The 17,094-nt window shown below is 35.0% G+C and overlaps 1 protein-coding gene across 6 annotated transcripts in view; it reads right to left on the bottom strand.

The window, feature by feature from the left end:
* BLTP3B (bridge-like lipid transfer protein family member 3B) overlaps positions 1-17,094 on the bottom strand; it is a 101,486-nt gene that overhangs the window by 27,549 nt on the left and 56,843 nt on the right. For all 6 annotated transcript variants that reach the window (XM_060112212.1, XM_060112214.1, XM_060112213.1 and 3 more), the window contains 4 exons: positions 13,012-13,095; positions 11,318-11,500; positions 10,669-10,787; positions 7,576-7,717 (listed from right to left, as the gene is read on the bottom strand). In XM_060112212.1, the coding sequence (XP_059968195.1) occupies positions 7,576-7,717; positions 10,669-10,787; positions 11,318-11,500; positions 13,012-13,095 (528 nt within the window). The remainder of the gene's footprint in view (positions 1-7,575; positions 7,718-10,668; positions 10,788-11,317; positions 11,501-13,011; positions 13,096-17,094) is intronic.

The raw sequence follows: 17,094 nt of genomic DNA, 5'->3' as shown, positions 1-17,094 counted from the left end.
AGAAAATGGTAATAGGAACTAACATATCGATAACTACCTTAAATATAAATAGATCAAATGCTCCAGCCAGAAGACATAGACTGGCTGACTGGATACAAAAACAAGACCCAGGGCTTCCCTGGTGGCGCAGTGGTTGGGAGTACGCCTGCCAATGCAGGGGACACAGGTTCATGCCCCGGTCCGGGAGGATCCCACATGCCGTGGAGCGGCTGGGCCCATGAGCCATGGCCTCTGAGCCTGCGCGTCCAGAGCCTGTGCTCCGCAACGGGAGAGGCCACGGCGGTGAGAGGCCCGCATACCGCAAAGAAAAAAAAAAAACAAGACCCATATATATGCTGTCTACAAGAGACCCACTTCAGACTTAGGGACACATACTGACTGAAAGTGAGGGGATGGAAAAAGATATTCCATGCAAATGGAAATCAAAAGAAAGCTGAAGGGCTTCCCTGGTGGCGCAGTGGTTGAGAGTCCGCCTGCCGATGCAGGGGACACGGGTTCGTGCCCCGGTCCAGGAAGATCCCACATGCGTGGAGCGGCTAGGCCCATGAGCCATGGCCACTGAGCCTGAGCGTCCAGAGCCTGTGCTCCACAACGGGAGAGGCCACAACAGTGAGAGGCCCACGTACCGCAAAAAAAAAAAAAAAAAAAAAAAAGAAAGCTGAAGTAGCAATTCTCATATCAGACAAAATAGACTTTAAAATAAAGACTACTACAAGAGACAAAGAAGACACTACATAATGATCAAGGGATCGATCCAAGAAGAAGATATAACAATTGTAAATATTTATGCACCCAACATAGGAGCACCTCAATACATAAGGCAAATGCTAACAGCCATAAAAGGGGAAATCGATAGTAACACAATCATAGTAGGGGACTGTAACAACCCACTTTCACCCATGGACAGATCATCCAAAATGAAAATAAATAAGGAAACACAAGCTTTAAATGATACATTAAACAAGATGGACTTAATTGATAGTTAAAGGACATTCCATCCAAAATCAACAGAATACACTTTTGTCTCAAGCACTCATGGAACATTCTCCAGGATAGATCATGTCTTGGGTCACAAATCAAGCCTTGGTAAATTTAAGAAAATTGAAATCATATCAAGTATCTTTCCTGACCACAATGCTATAAGATTAGATATTAATTACAGAAAAAAATCTGTAAAAATACAAACACATGGAGGTTAAACAACCTACTACTAAATAACCAAGAGATCACTGAAGAAATCAAAGACAAAATCAAAAAATACCTAGAAACAAATGACAATGAAAACATGACAACCCAAAACCTATGAGATACAGCAAAAGCAGTTCTAAGAGGGAAGTTTATAGCAATACAAACCTAACTCAAGAAAAAAGAAACATCTCAAATAAACGACCTAACCTTACACCTAAAGCAATTAGAGAAAGAAGAACATAAAAAACCCAAAGTTAGCAGAAGGAAAGAAATCATAAAGATCAGATCAGAAATAAATGAAAAAGAAATGAAGGAAACAATAGCAAACATCAATAAAACTAAAAGCTGGTTCTTTGAGAAGATAAATAAAATTGATAAACCATTAGCCAGACTCATCAAGAAAAAAAGGGAGAAGACTCAAATCAAAAGAATTAGAAATGAAAAAGAAGTAACAACTGACACTGCAGAAATACAAAGGATCATGAGAGATTACTACAAGCAACTATACGCGAATAAAATGGACAAAATTCTTAGAAAAGCACAACCTTCCAAGACTGAACCAGGAAGAAATAGAAAATATAAACAGACCAATCACAAGCACTGAAATTGAAACTGTGATTAAAAATCTTCCAACAAACAAACTTCCAGGACCAGATGGCTTCACAGGTGAATTCCATAAAACATTTAGAGAAGAGCTAACACCTATCCTTCTCAAACTCTTTCAAACTATAGCAGAGGGAGGAACACTCCCAAACTCATTCTACGAGGCCACCATCACCCTGATACCAAAACCAGACAAAGATGTCACAAAGAAAGAAAACTACAGGCCAATATCACTGATGAACATGGATGCAAAAATCCTCAACAAAATACTAGCAAACAGAATCCAATGGCACATTAGAAGGATCATACACCACGATCAAGTGGGGTTTATCCCAGTAATGCAAGGATTCTTTGATACATGCAAATCAATCAATGTGATACACCATATTAACAAACTGAAGGAGAAAAACCATAGGATCATCTTAATAGATGGAGAAAAAAGCTGTCAACAAAATTCAGCACCCATTTATGATAAAAACTCTCCAGAAAGTAGGCATAGAGGGAACTTACCTCAACATAATAAAGGCCATATATGACAAACCCACAGCCAACATCATTCTTAATGGTGAAAAACTGAAACCATTTCCTCTAATATCAGGAACAAGACAAAGCTGCCCACTCTCACCACTATTATTCAACATAGTTTTGGAAGTTTTAGCCACAGCAATCAGAGAAGAAAAAGAAATAAAAGGAATCCAAATTGGAAAAGAAGAAGTAAAACTGTCACTGTTTGCAGATGACATGATACTATACATAGAGAGTCCTAAAGATGCTATCAGAAAACTACTAGAGATAATCAATGAATTTGGTAAAGTAGCAGGATACAAAATTAATGCACAGAAATCTCTTGCATTCCTATACACTAATGATGAAAAATCTGAAAAAGAAATTAAGGAAACGCTCCCATTTACCACTGCAACAAAAAGAATAAAAAACCTAGGAATAAACCTACCTAAGGAGACAAAAGACCTGTATGCAGACAACTATAAGACACTGATGAAAGAAATTAAAGATGATACAAACAGATGGATATATACACCATGTTCTTGGATTGGAAGAATCAACACTGTGAAAATGACTATACTACCCAAAGCAGTCTACAGATTCAAAGCAATCCCTATCAAACTACCAAGGGCATTTTCCTCAGAACTAGAACAAAAAATGTCACAATTTGTATGGAAACACAAAAAACCCCGAATAGCCAAAGCAATCTTGATAAAGAAAAACGGAGCTGGAGGAATCAGGCTCCCGGACTTCAGACTATACTACAAAGCTACAGTAATCAAGACAGTATGGTACTGGCACAAAAACAGAAATATAGATCAATGGAACAGGATAGGAAGCCCAGAGATAAACCCACACACCTATGGTCACATTATTTTTGATAAAGGAGGCAAGAGTATACAATGGAGAAAAGACATCCTCTTCACAAAGTGGTGCTGGTACAACTGGACCGCTACATGTAAAAGAATGAAGTTACAACACTCCCTAACACCATACACAAAAATAAACTCAAAATGGATTAAAGATCTAAATGTAAGGCCAGACAGTATAAAACTCTTAGAGGAAAACATAGGCAGAACACTCTATGACATAAATCACAGCAAGATCCTTTTTGAAGCACCTCCTAGAGGAATGGAAATAAAAACAAAAATAAACAAATGGGACCTAATGAAACTTAAAAGGTTTTGCAGAGCAAAGGAAAACATAAACAAGACGAAAAGACAACCCTCAGATTGGGAGCGAAAATTGTTTTAAATGAAGCAACTAACAAAGGATTAATCTCCAAAATTTATAAGCAGCTCATGCAGCTCAATATCAAAGAACAAAAAACGCAATTCAAAAATGGGCAGAAGACCTAAACAGACATTTCTCCAAAGAAGATATACAGATTGTCAACAAACACATGAAAGGATGTTCAAAATCACTAATCATTAGAGAAATGCAAATCAAAACTACAATGAGGTATCACCTCACACCGGTTAGAATGACCATTATCAAAAAATCTACAAATAATAAACGCTGGAGAGGGTGTGGAGAAAAGGGAACCCTCTGGCACTGCTGGTGGGAATGTAAATTGATACAGCCACTATGGAGAACAGTATGGAGATTCCTTAAAAAACTAAAATTAGAACTACCATATGACCCAGCAATCCCACTACTGGGCATATAACCTGAGAAAACCATAATTCAAAAAGGGTCATGTACCACAATGTTCACTGCAGCTCTGTTTACAATAGTCAGGGCATGGAAGCAACCTAAGTGTCCTTTGACAGATGAATGGCTAAAGAAGATGTGGCATATATATACAATGGAATATTACTCAGCCATAAAAAGAAACGAAATTGAGTTATTTGTAGTGAGGTGGATGGACCCAGAGTCTGTCATACAGGGTGAAATAAGTCAGAAAGAGAAAAACAAATACCATATGCTTATACATATATATGGAATCTAAAAAAAAAAAAGATTCTGAAGAACCTAGGGGCAGGACAGGAATAAAGATGCAGATGTAGAGAATGGACTTGAGGACATAGGGTGGGGGAAGGGTAAGCACGGATGAAGTGAGAGAGTGGCATGGACATATATACACTACCAAATGTAAAATAGATAGCTAGTGGGAAGCAGCTGCATAGCACAGGGAGATCAGCTCAGTGCTCTGTGACCACCTAGAGGGGTGGGATAGGGAGGGTGGGAGGGAGATGCAAGAGGGAGGAGATATAGGAATATATGTGTATGTATAGCTGATTTTTTTTGTTATGCAGTAGAAACTAACATACCATTGTAAGGCAATTATACTACAATAAAGATGTTAAAAAAAAGAATGCAGTTTAATCTAAAACTAACTGTATAAATAAGAGGTATTGTTTTGATTTCTTTTCCTATTGTTACAGTTACCAAGAAGCAAACTTCAAAAACTTTACCTTCTTGGGACTTCCCTGGTGGCGCACTGGTTAAGAATCTGCCTGCCAATGCAGGGGACCCAGATCCGATACCTGGTCCGGGAAGATCCCATGTGCCATGGAGCTACTAAGCCCGTGCACCACAACTACTGAGCCTGTGCTCTAGAGCCTGCGAGCCACAACTACTGAGCCTGTGTGCCACAACTACTGAAGCCCACACGCCTAGAGCCCATGCTCTGCGACAAGAGAAGCCAACGCAATAAGAAGCCCTCACACTGCAACGAAGAGTAACCCCTGCTCGCTGCAACTAAAGAAAGCCCACGCACAGCAATGAAGACCCAATGCAGCCAAAAATAAATAAATAAATTTAAATATATATATATTTATATACATAAACAGAAACATCTTACTGGGATGTGGAGGTGCTTATCTCTGAGGATAGTAAGGAAGTGGGTTGCTGAAGCGATCATGTCAAGGGAAGAAAGGGGAGGGAATCTCAAATATAGATTGAGTGATGATGGCAGCCACAGAGAGAACTAGAGAGCAAATGTAGTCCAGGATAGAAGAACCCTGACTGCATATCTGGGATAGAGGAAGAAATCTGGTACACTAAGCAGCAGAAAGATCTACTTGCAGTTTCTAACAGGGGTCTACTTATGAAATAGATTATTATATAGCTATTAAAGATATTTAAAATGAACTTGTAGAAACTAGGATCATTAAGGGAAAAGGACAGGATGTAAATCAAATATGTTAAAGAAACGCATACATTAAAAACAGGACTAACAACACTATACTTATTGTTATGGTCTGAAATGCATCCCCTCAAAATTGATATGCTGAAGTTCTAACCCCTAATACCTCAGAATTAGCTGTATTTGGAGACAGGGCTTTTAAAGAGGCAATTATGGTAAAAATGAGTTCATATGGGTGGGCTCTAGTCCAATATGACAGGTGCCATAAGAAGAGCTTAAAAAATGGACACACACAGAGGAAAGACCATGTGAGAAGACAGCCATCTACAAGCCAACGAAAGAGGTATCTGAGGAAACAACCCTATCAACACTCTGACCAAGAACTTCTAGCCTCCAGAACTGTGAGGAAATAAATTTGTTGTTTAAACCACCCAGTCTGTGGTATTTTATTATGGCAGCCTTAGCAAACTGATACACTTATGTTAGTAGAAGTTGTCTCTAAATTGTAGGCTCACAGGCATTTTTAAAATTTTTGGCATTTTTTTTTAATATAATGAATGTATGTTACATTTACAATTATAAAAAAAGGTTATATATTTTTAAAGTTGGATCGCTTAACAGAAAGACAAAATGTGAGGACTGAAAATGGATCCCTATACACGGGGATTCAGTATACTATGTTCTTTACTTTTATATCTGTTTGAAAATTTCCATAATAAAAAGTTGAAAACAGTTAAAGGTAAGCAACCAATTTCACTCCTAGGTGGCTAAGATTTAAATTGCTGGGAAGGAGTTTTATATTTTTATCAGAAAAAAACATATAGATTATAGAATGGGATTATAATTCCCTTGGTGCATGTTAACAAAACTGATAGAAATAAACCTAGATTAGAAGTCTGAAATCCTGGAAACTATAGGCTTCAGACTGAAGAAAAGTTACTAGTTCAATGAATGAGACATTATTTAAGGAAAACAATTTGGGGGATGGGTGTTGGAAACAATGGGATTATCCAATTACAGGTAAATAGTTGTGAATAACCTGGGGAGGCAGTGAAATATAGTTGGGGGGGAAAGGTAGGAAGAATTTCGATTTAGAAGACCTATACTTGAGTTTCAGCTGTGCCATTTTATTTTTCATAAGGTGCTGAGCAAATGCCTTAACCTATCTTAATTTTCTCACTGTTTCAGTCAAGGAGGTAGAAGAGAAAACAAATTTGAAATACACAAAAGAATACTGAAAAGCATGAAGATGGTGAGGAGATTAGATACTAAAAGGTCATTACAAATGAGGATTAAAATGATAAAATAGTTTGACATCTCTTTCTCCAAAGTAATTTCTTTCTCCAAAGGATATATATATTTTTATTTAACAACAAAGGCATGAGCATCAGAAATTCCCTTTGAAACTAAAAACCTATATTAACTGAATATTAAACAAACGAGCTAAGTAGGTCAAAGAATCTGAAGTTCTACTTAAAAAAATTTTTTTCCCTCCAATAATATAACCTATTTCATTTAAACACTTTTTCTCAACTATGATTTTCAACCAAAATAATGAAAAAGGTACCACATAAACAAAGGTAAATTTTAGTTTGAAGAATTAGATGAACTGAGACAATAGCAAAGAATACAAATGTATAATCATAAAGTAGCTTACAAATAAAAATTCATGTAATTCAATGTTTCTAACAAAAGACAGTGCCAAAAGTTGTCCAAGGTATACATTTGGGTATCAAAACCTAGCCTCCCAAATTCTCTATAACTAAAAGGATAACTTCACTATTCATTTTTTAATGGAACAGAGTTTTATGTAGCTGAAAATTAAAGTTTTACTGAAGAAAAAAAAAATGACCTTATTCTACAATAACCTAACCCTCATTCATTCTTTCATTTAACAACAGCTACTAAGAAAAAAAATGAGTCAAACCTCGGGGATAAAATGAAGCATGAATACTACATGGTTCCTGATATCAAGGATGCTACAAGCTAGTAAGGGAAAAGAACATATGAACAAATAATAAGTAAGTAAAAATGCTATACTAGAATTATATACTAAACACAATGATTACAAGGGCAAAGAACAATGGACTTTTTTCTTTTTTCACATTTATAATACTTGAAAACTTAGCAAGAAAAAATCAACTTCCCAAGTAATGGACAAACAATAACAAAAAAGGAAACTCTCTTACTTGGAAAATCCTTTCCATCTGGATAGTAATATTCTGTGAATTCTATATAGACAGCTGACATTTCTTGTGGAAGATACAGGGATTTTTTATTGCAAGAAATCATACTTTTGGGGGAAGAACGACATTGTTCTGCTGTAGAGACCTGAAAAATTAATTAAGTTTATTGAAGTAACACTAAACAAAGCCCTTTCCAAAGAATTTATGCAACATGGACAGTACTTCAAACTCTTAAAACTACTTCCAATAATTAATTAATTGCCAATGTAATCTTTATCATATATTTAATTTCATATTAAATTATTTTAAAATAATACCAATTAACTTATTCATAAAACTATAACCTCTTTAGATTCTTATTAATTACAAAGTCAACTCTGTACAATTTTCTTTGCAAACTTACTACTTTGAGCCTTACAATAACAGAATATTTCTGTAAGACAATACAAATAAGTTAAGTGGCATAGTCAGGACACAGATACAAGTCCTCAAGACTAGACTGCTTCCCAACTATGTACTTTATAATAGTTCTTTACCATAATTCATTATTATGAAAAATAATATAATTATATACAGAGCTTTAGTTTAGAATAACAGAAAAATTACAGAGACAGACAGTGGTGATGGTTGTACAACAATGTGAACATACTTAATGCCAATGAACTGTATACTTAAAAATGATTAAAATGATGTTATGTCATGTATATTTTATCACAATAAAAATTAATTTAAAAATAACAGTACACTATAAATGCTCCTGTCAAATAGTTTGAGCTCTTAAATTATTTTTCCAAAAAGACTATTAGGGCCTCCCTGGTGGCGCAGTGGTTAAGAGTCCGCCTGCCGATGCAGGGGATACGGGTTCGTGCCCCGGTCTGGGAGGATCCCATATGCCGCGGAGCGGCTGGGCCCGCGAGCCATGGCTGCTGGGCCTGCGCATCCGGAGCCTGTGCTCCGCAACGGGAGAGGCCACAACAGTGAGAGGCCCGCATACCGCAAAAGAAAAAGAAAAAAAAAAAAAAAAAAGACTATTAGTTTTAAGATTCATGTTACACATTTTTCACTCTCTGCCCAAAACAGCTAATCTATAATCACATCAAAAACTTGTATACTAATTTCTCCAAAGTTCAAACAATAGCATTTTATCAGTTTCATTTATTTATGCTTGTTTAGCAGACCCAGGGATATATCTCAAGGTTATTTTTTTTCATTCACTCAACAAACATGTATATTTCTCATGTGAAGTGGAATGACTCTTCAATGTTTTACTTGTTTCCCCTTGAATAAATTGCTAATCAAACCTTTGATCATTTGTACAGTCTTCATAAATTGAAGTCAGTTCCTTACATTGTCTAATAAGAAGCTTTTCTCTGCATACATGGAAACAAATTCTTTTCAACTCCAGAGTGTCAAGTTATTTTATATAGTAGACAATAGCTTTTTTCCTTTTTCTTTTAATAGTTAAAAAGTTATTCAAATTGGGATGAACATACTATCTTATTTTCTTCCAGTTACTTTTGTTTGTTTTGTTCTGATGTATTCGTGTATGTGGGATTTCTTTATTGTATTTCATTCTCAATCATATGGGATTATGGGTGATTCCCCTTCCCCATTTCCATATGAATTTATTCAAATATAATGCATTATATAGAGAACATAAAGAAAGAAGCAATTTCACAATAAGAAAGTAACTCTTAAATCAGGGTATCTCAGAATTGGCACTATTGATATTTGGGGCCAGATAACTTTGTTATGGGGGCTGTCCAGTGCATTGTAGAATGTTCAGCAGCAACACGGATCTCTACCCACTAGATGCCAGCAGCAACCCCCTCCAGCTGTGACAACAAAAATTGTCCTGAGACATTGCCAAATGTCCTCTGGAGGGCAAAACTGGCCCCAGTTGAAAACTACTGAGTAAAATGAAAACTTTTCAGATAAAACTAAGTCTCAAAGACACAGACTTATCAAAATATACAAGAACAATTCACAAATGATAATACATACTTGAAATCCTTTACTTAAAAAAAAAAGGGGTCATATTTTTACCATGTTGGTCTCAAAGATAGTGATGTTAGACCATGTTGTACCGATTATAGCCTGAATAAGAATGTTAGTATAAATAGGACAGAGTTCTTAGCTATAAAATTATGTTCACAGCATAATCAATACTTAGTAGTTAATTAAGCAAAAATCGTATTTTAGTTTATTCCACTAAGACCTTTGTGAAATAAGGAATCTGGCCTACAAAGAGAGGTCTGGCCTTTGTCCCTACTCTTGGGAGGTAATTCATTTTTTTTTTTTTGCATGTTTTCGTCTTAAATTTTTTTTGGCTGCATCGCATGGCAAGTGGGATCTTAGTTCCCCGACCAGGGATCGAACCCATGCCCCCTGAAATGGAAGGCAGAGTCTTAGCCACTGGACTGCTGGGAAAGTCCTGGGAGATAATTCTAAAACCTTGGAATTTCCTATTCATGGTAGACCCCTGAGACCACAGCTGATAGTTTATGCTCACAAGATGACTCAGAATGGGACTGACCACACTTGATAGTCTTAGTAGTGTTTAAGACCACCTGTAGAGACTGAGTTCAACTATGTGGGCAATATTTCATACATATTGTTACATGTTCATTCTGGGAGGCTAATGTGTCCTAGGGACAAGGAAATTCTGAATTTGGAACCCTTTGAAACTCCACTCTGTTCTCTCTTCCTATGGCTGGTTCTAACTTGTATTCCTGCCTTGTAATAAATGTGACTCTGAGTATAACTGATTTCAGCGAGTTCTTTAAGTTTTTCTAGTAAATTCTCGAATCTGAGGGTAGTTTAGGGAAACCCCAGAAACTACAGTTGGTGTCAGAAGTCTTGTGCAGACTTGGCAGTCTGGCAAACTGTGCCCTTAACCTCACAGTTTGCCTAATTCTGGGTAACCATATAAGTGAAAATTAATGAACTGGTATTTTCTATTCTGTCTAATTTAGTCATTTCACAAAACTGTTCAAGATGTTTTTAAATAAAATGGTGGTACTGGTTTATAAGAGTTGTTTGCAGGAGATTCTAAAGGTGTTTATCAGAAGATTTAATTTAAGAAATAAAACATACCTGGTATATATTGAAATCTGCAAGTCTAACCACAACAGAACTAGACATTAACTTAACTTTGGATTGTTGAGGTAACACTGTAGGCGTTTTGGAAGTCCCTTTCAGAGTTGAGTCTTTCTCTGTGAGAAACAAAAATTCCTTTTAATTTATAGTAAAATTATTTTTACCAGTCACTCTTTTATTACTAAGACAGCTACTAGAAATATAGATGAACCCTAATTTCTCAAACAAGGTAACATATGTGGAAATACTTTATATATAAACTGATATAAGAACATAAGTTATTATGATGATTACTCTTTTATTTTGTGATAATTATTCTTTAAATGGGAATCATACTTATATCACATTGAAGAAACTCTCATACAATAACTTTTGGGTGGAATTCTTGTTAAAAAGAGAAATCACCTGTCATTTAAGAGTCTGAATTATTCTACATGGGTATTACTTTTATTAGTAATATTAATATAAAAAGTGCTTTGATCTATAAGCCTATGATCCGAATGAGGTACAGGCTTTTTAGACATTAATTAAACACCATATTTATTTACAGAAAATATCATATGGGGAACACACACACACATTCACACACATACACACACCCAATTAATATTAGGGGAATGACATAATGTTGTTAGAGGTAAAATACCTGTTTGTGTGTGCTGGGGAGAGGCATGTGTTGGGGATTTAGGAGGTGAACCTACATCATGATCCTTTACAGCCTGTTTAAGCATTTCAACGTTGCACTCAAATTCATGTAACAACTCGTTGGCCCAACCATTTTTTATTTTTGTTGCATCACTAAAATACATCCAATGATTACAACTATCTCCTGTAAAATGAATAACAAGTATTTCACTGAAACATGCACACTTTTCATTTATTCCATTATAGCAGAGCTTCTAATGATAAATATTCATTTTCTCAAGGGATTCTTTAATCTTCCAATAAATTTGAAGATTTCACCTACCACAACATTAATCTTCCTAGAAAATATGAGTAAAACATTTAGAATGGAGAGAAAGAGTGTCAAAAGCAAATAACCTGGGAGGGTTTCTGTTTAGAACCCATCTTAGGTAGAACATCACTCGAAGTTTCAATAAGAAGCAGCAATGCTGGTCAACCTTCACTGAATGCTCAACCCCTGGCATGCCTCCATTGAATAGAATCCCAGTAAATACCATACAGGAAAAAGTCTCTTCATCAGAGATTTGTTGTAAAGTGAGTAACTGCAGCCATACACACACACACACACACACACACACACACACACACACATATATGTATGTATATGTGTATATATATATCACATACAGGATTTTTGGAGGAAAAATTTTAAATCAGGATTATTAGGTTTATCTGTAGCAATTAAGAAAAGGAGTATCTACATAAAAGGTTTAAGAAAATAAAACCCACTTTATGACTAAAAGTTTTACCTTCTAAATAGGAATGATTTCTAAGGTACAAATTATTTTCAGTATATGTAAGTCACTTATGAATCAGGAGGTCAGACTGTAAGACAAAGCCCTTCAAACAAAACTCTAAACAAATAGTACAACCTTTAAATTCTACCAGGAAATGACAAACACTGAGAAATTGAAATTTGTGAAGAGAAAAATTTTATCATATTTTAAAAGTTCTAGAAAACTCATTATAGTTATTTGTTTTTTCTTATTTGTATGAATTAAAAAATAAAAAGCCACATATCACCAAAATGCAGAGATGGGTATAAGGTCCAATTACTTAATTTGGCCATAAACATCCATATTTTTGTTTTTATTATTTTGGGGGGAAAGTGCCTATCAATATGTGATTATTAAAGAACCTATTAACTCCTAACTATTGATGAAATTTAGAAAATACAAAAAAGTTTTTAAAAAAAGGTTCCTGGAATCCTACAATTTAACTAAAATCACTGTTATCCTTTTGCTTTATTTTCTTTTTTGATTTTTGAATATATATAATTAAAAAATTCAAAACATTAAAAAAAAAAAATTCAAAACATTAATAACTTGCTTTTGTCATAATTAACAAAATAGCACAAATATATGTCTTCTATATTCTAATTTTTTAACGTTTTAAATCAGTTTACAATATTTTCAATTTCTAACAATTATATTTACTAATAATCTATATAAACCTCAACATAAGATGCATGAATATTTTCCATGGCAATTATATTTTCTTGGTAAGATACTGCCGGGGCGGTGGATAATAAATGCCTTGATCTCTTTTCTCCTTAAAAAATTAAAACAAAATAATAAAATAACAACAAAACAAAATAAATTGGCTATATAATTTAAAAGCAAGATTTACATCTTTTAAATAAACTGTTATACAAACCTGCTTTGTGATAAGGATAATAATCTATAGTTAGCTGTGTAAAAGACAGTTGCATAGCCCCTCCAGTAATACGTCTGTTTGACTCTGGGAAAAGAAAAAGATGAAATTGAAAGAGAGACAGAGAAAGAAGTATTAAGCAAATATAAGAAACATTTCATTTACCATACCTGCAGTCCAAGCAGTGATAACTGTCTCTCTGTTACCAAGGTTAATACAATAAGGATTTTAAGAAATGCAATTCAGGGATTTCCCTGGTGGTCCAGTGGTTAAGCATCCGCTTTGCAATGCAGGGGACGCCGGTTCGATCCCTGGTCCGGGAACTATGTTCCCACATGTTGCAGGGCAACTAAGCCCTCACGCCACAACTAGAGAGCCTGCATGCCACAACTACAGAGCTCACGTGCTCTGGAGCCTGCACGCCACAACTAGAGAGAAGCCTGTGCACCACAATGAAAGATCCTGCGTGCCACACCAAGTCCCAATGCAGACAATAAATAAATTTTTTTTTAAAAGGAAGAAATGCAATTCAACCTAGTAAGTATTTATTGAGCCCCTATCCCCTGCAAGGTACTAAGCTAAAAGGTGAGGATACAAGAATAGCAGAACTTTTATATTTACAGATCTAACCATATGCCAAACATTGTTTTATATTTTTTAAGTGTACTTATTCATTTGCTCTTCATGGCAACCCTATGAAATAGATACCATTAATATTATGCCTATTTTCTAGATAAGAAAATTAAGTAAATAGGCCAAGGTCATACAATCAGTTAGTGTAAGGCTGGTTTTGAAACCAGGAAATCCTAACCACTGCCTTATATCATCCTGCCTCTTGTTGAAGAAGCAATTGAATCTACTAGGTTAGGTAAGTTTTCTAAAGTCACATAGTTATGTTAAGATTGGAAGTATCTAAAAAAATATATTTTTTTCCATTTCAAATGTTCTAATTCTGTAAATATTTATTGATATAATCCACGTAAAAAAAGCTCTTGGGGTTCTTAATAGTTTTTGAGAGTGTAAAGTGGTCCTGAGACTAAAAAGCTTGAGAATTACTAAGCCAGGCTTATCAGAAAAACTTAAGATTGCTAGTTTTTTACTGCCATTTAATTATGGGTATATCATAATAGAGCAAAAGCATGGATCCTCGCTCTTAGAATAAGCTTCTGTCATCTAGTTGGGCAGAAGCTTAGATAATTTCTTAGATATGGTATTTGGAATAGAATCTATGCTTTTAGAATCTATCAGACAAAAAATAAAACAACCTCCCCAAAACACCCTTAAGTAAATGTAGTTGGTCTTATTTAAATGCCAGTGAATAGAATGTGGCATTAATGTTTGCCCCTTTGTTTAAAATGTGATTCTTCAAAATAAAATTTAGAGATCACGTCTCTCACATTTTTGAAATAAATGCTATTTGGCAGGGCTTCCATTTGTCCTAGTCTTTCTATTGCTTTTTGGGATGTCAAAACACCCTTAAACAGCTCTTTAGGGTTAGAAGTTCTCTTTTTTTGGCACTTTGCCTTCCCTTCTAATGCTACTAAAGGTTGGATCACTAGAAAGTTGACCGATAGATATATTCCACCCAAGGTTATCACCTCAAGGTGAGGCTATGAAACTCCTTATATGGATAGCCATATTCCTTCTACCTGAAAATAAAGCTTTAGAAAAATAAAACTTTAGGGCTCTGTACAACAAGGTTTGTACCACTTATTATATTCCAAGTAATTTTCTAGATGCTTTACAAATGTTGACCCATTTAAATCTTGTAACAATCTTATGAAGGGCCAATGAAATTGAAGAACATAGAGGTTAAGTTACTCATTCAAGGTCACACAGCTGTTGCATGGTAGAGAGTCCAGACAATCTGACTTCAGACATGTGTCATTAACCAGGATAGTATGCTGAAATAGTCCTTTAATTGGGGATAATTTTAAAAATAATATTTCAAATGAAGAGTTCCTTGATTTTGGTGGACATAATCTTAATTAAATTTACTTGTGCTTTGGACAAATACGCTTATGCTTATAAAACTTCTGAGAAGAGATTCAGGAGCAACTGAAGGCACAGTGGATAGAAGTTGCAAAGATTTGGAGTTGCCAGAAATCTAGTTATGCTGCTCAAACTCTGCCAGTAAAATACCCAAGAATGGCAGAAGTATGAGAACCCTGGTTCTCTGGTACTAGTGACAAATGCCTTTGAAATTTCATGCTTTCTTTTGTAAATGTTCTTGAATTCTGCAAACTGTAATACTATATTTTAATACAAAAATCATGTTTTAAATGACTCCTCATTGAAAATAAATGATGCTCCAAGAAGAAAAAAAAAAGATTGGAATTATCTAGAACTCAGTTTCTGTTTTGTTATGTCTGTTCATTTATTTTGTTTTTTAGATTCCACATATAAGTGAAATCATACAGTATTTGTCAATAGGTGATTGCCAGAGGGCAGGGGATAGAGGAAGAAGAAAAATAGTTGAGGGAGATTAAGTGGTACAAACTTCCAGTTGTGAAATAAATGAGTCATGGGTATGAAATGTACAGTGTGGGGAATATAGTCAATAATTACATACATATGTCCCCCTTTGTATGGGGACAGATCATAACTAGACTTATCACGGTGATCATTTTGAAATGTACAGAGATAACGAATCACTATGTTGTGTAATAGGAACTAACATAGTGCTGTAGGTGAACTAAACTTCAAAAGCAAACAAACTCAGAAAAAGAGACCAGATTTGTGGTTACAAGAGGCAAGGGGTGGGGGAAGGGAGAATGCGATGAAGGCAGTCAAAAGGTACAAACTTTCAGTTATAAGGTAAATAAGTACTAGGAATATAATGTACAACATGATAAATGTAATTAACACTGCAATATGTTGTACATGAAAGTTAAGAGAATAAATCCTAAGAGTTCTCATACAAGGAAAATTTATTTTTAATTTCTTTAATTTTGTATCTACGTGAGATGATGATGGTCACTAAACTTACTGTGATAATCATTTCATGATGTATGTAAGTCAAATCATTATGCTGTCTGCCTTAAACTTATACAGTGCTGTATGTCAATTATATCCCAATAAAACTAGAAGAAAAAATAAAAATAAAAAATAAAAAGGTAAAAAAGAAATCCGAAGTAGATGAAAAGCCAGTGTAACTCCAACAGAAAAATCAAACATTAAAACAACATAGACAAATCAAATACAAATTAGTACAGACTTATGTACACACTCTCTATATTAATTTGTTAACTGTAATTTATCTCAACCGGCAGAATTTCTAGTACAGATCTACAATCCCTTATTTAAAACCCTTGGAGCCAAATGTTTCAGAATTCAGAACTGTTTTAGATCTTATTAAAGTAATGTACGTACATCTGTGTATACATACATATATATGTATGTATAAAAACACAACACTGCCAGCAGGTTCTGAGGCAGCACTAAGTAACAAAAGATAGTAATTCTGCAGCAAAACTCAAGTATTTACACTAAGTGGGTATAAGAAAGATGATAAATAGCAACGTGCTCATTTAGATGAAGTTTTGCCAGCAAATGAATTCTTTACAACCTTATGAAAAAGCATTTCAGACCCTTCTGGATTTTAGAATAGCAGAGAACTGATTATAGATCTTTAAGATGAGGAAGCTATTTTGGTGGAGGGGTTTTCTCCTTAAATAACATCATTTAGCTTATTCTATGAGGGAATATAGAGGGAGGAATATAAAAGAGCTGAGAAAACACTTCTGGTTTTTTGCTGATCACTTAACCTTGACCCCTCATTTTGTTATTTTGGTTTGTTTAACTTTTTGATTTTCCTTTCAAATCACTAAAGCAGAAGATGCCAACTACAAGCCAAATGACACAAAGGTAGACAAACAAAAGACAGCAAATCTCTCTCCAAACTCCAAATCTTCCTTACCTTTTCTGTTCCACCCTTTTATCTGGTCGCTGATATCTGGCTGCCCTTTCTGAGAAGGCAAGGTAACTTCTATTGCTAAGTATAGGAGCAACAGAAGTTACAGGAGTTGGTGTCAATATTCACTCTCTCAGCTTTAAAAATTCAGAGCAACAACTTTCATAGACATA

Source organism: Mesoplodon densirostris, chromosome 11 (genome assembly GCF_025265405.1).
Source record: "Mesoplodon densirostris isolate mMesDen1 chromosome 11, mMesDen1 primary haplotype, whole genome shotgun sequence".
NCBI lineage: Eukaryota > Metazoa > Chordata > Mammalia > Artiodactyla > Ziphiidae > Mesoplodon > Mesoplodon densirostris.
This window is presented reverse-complemented; position numbering and strand designations above follow the sequence as displayed.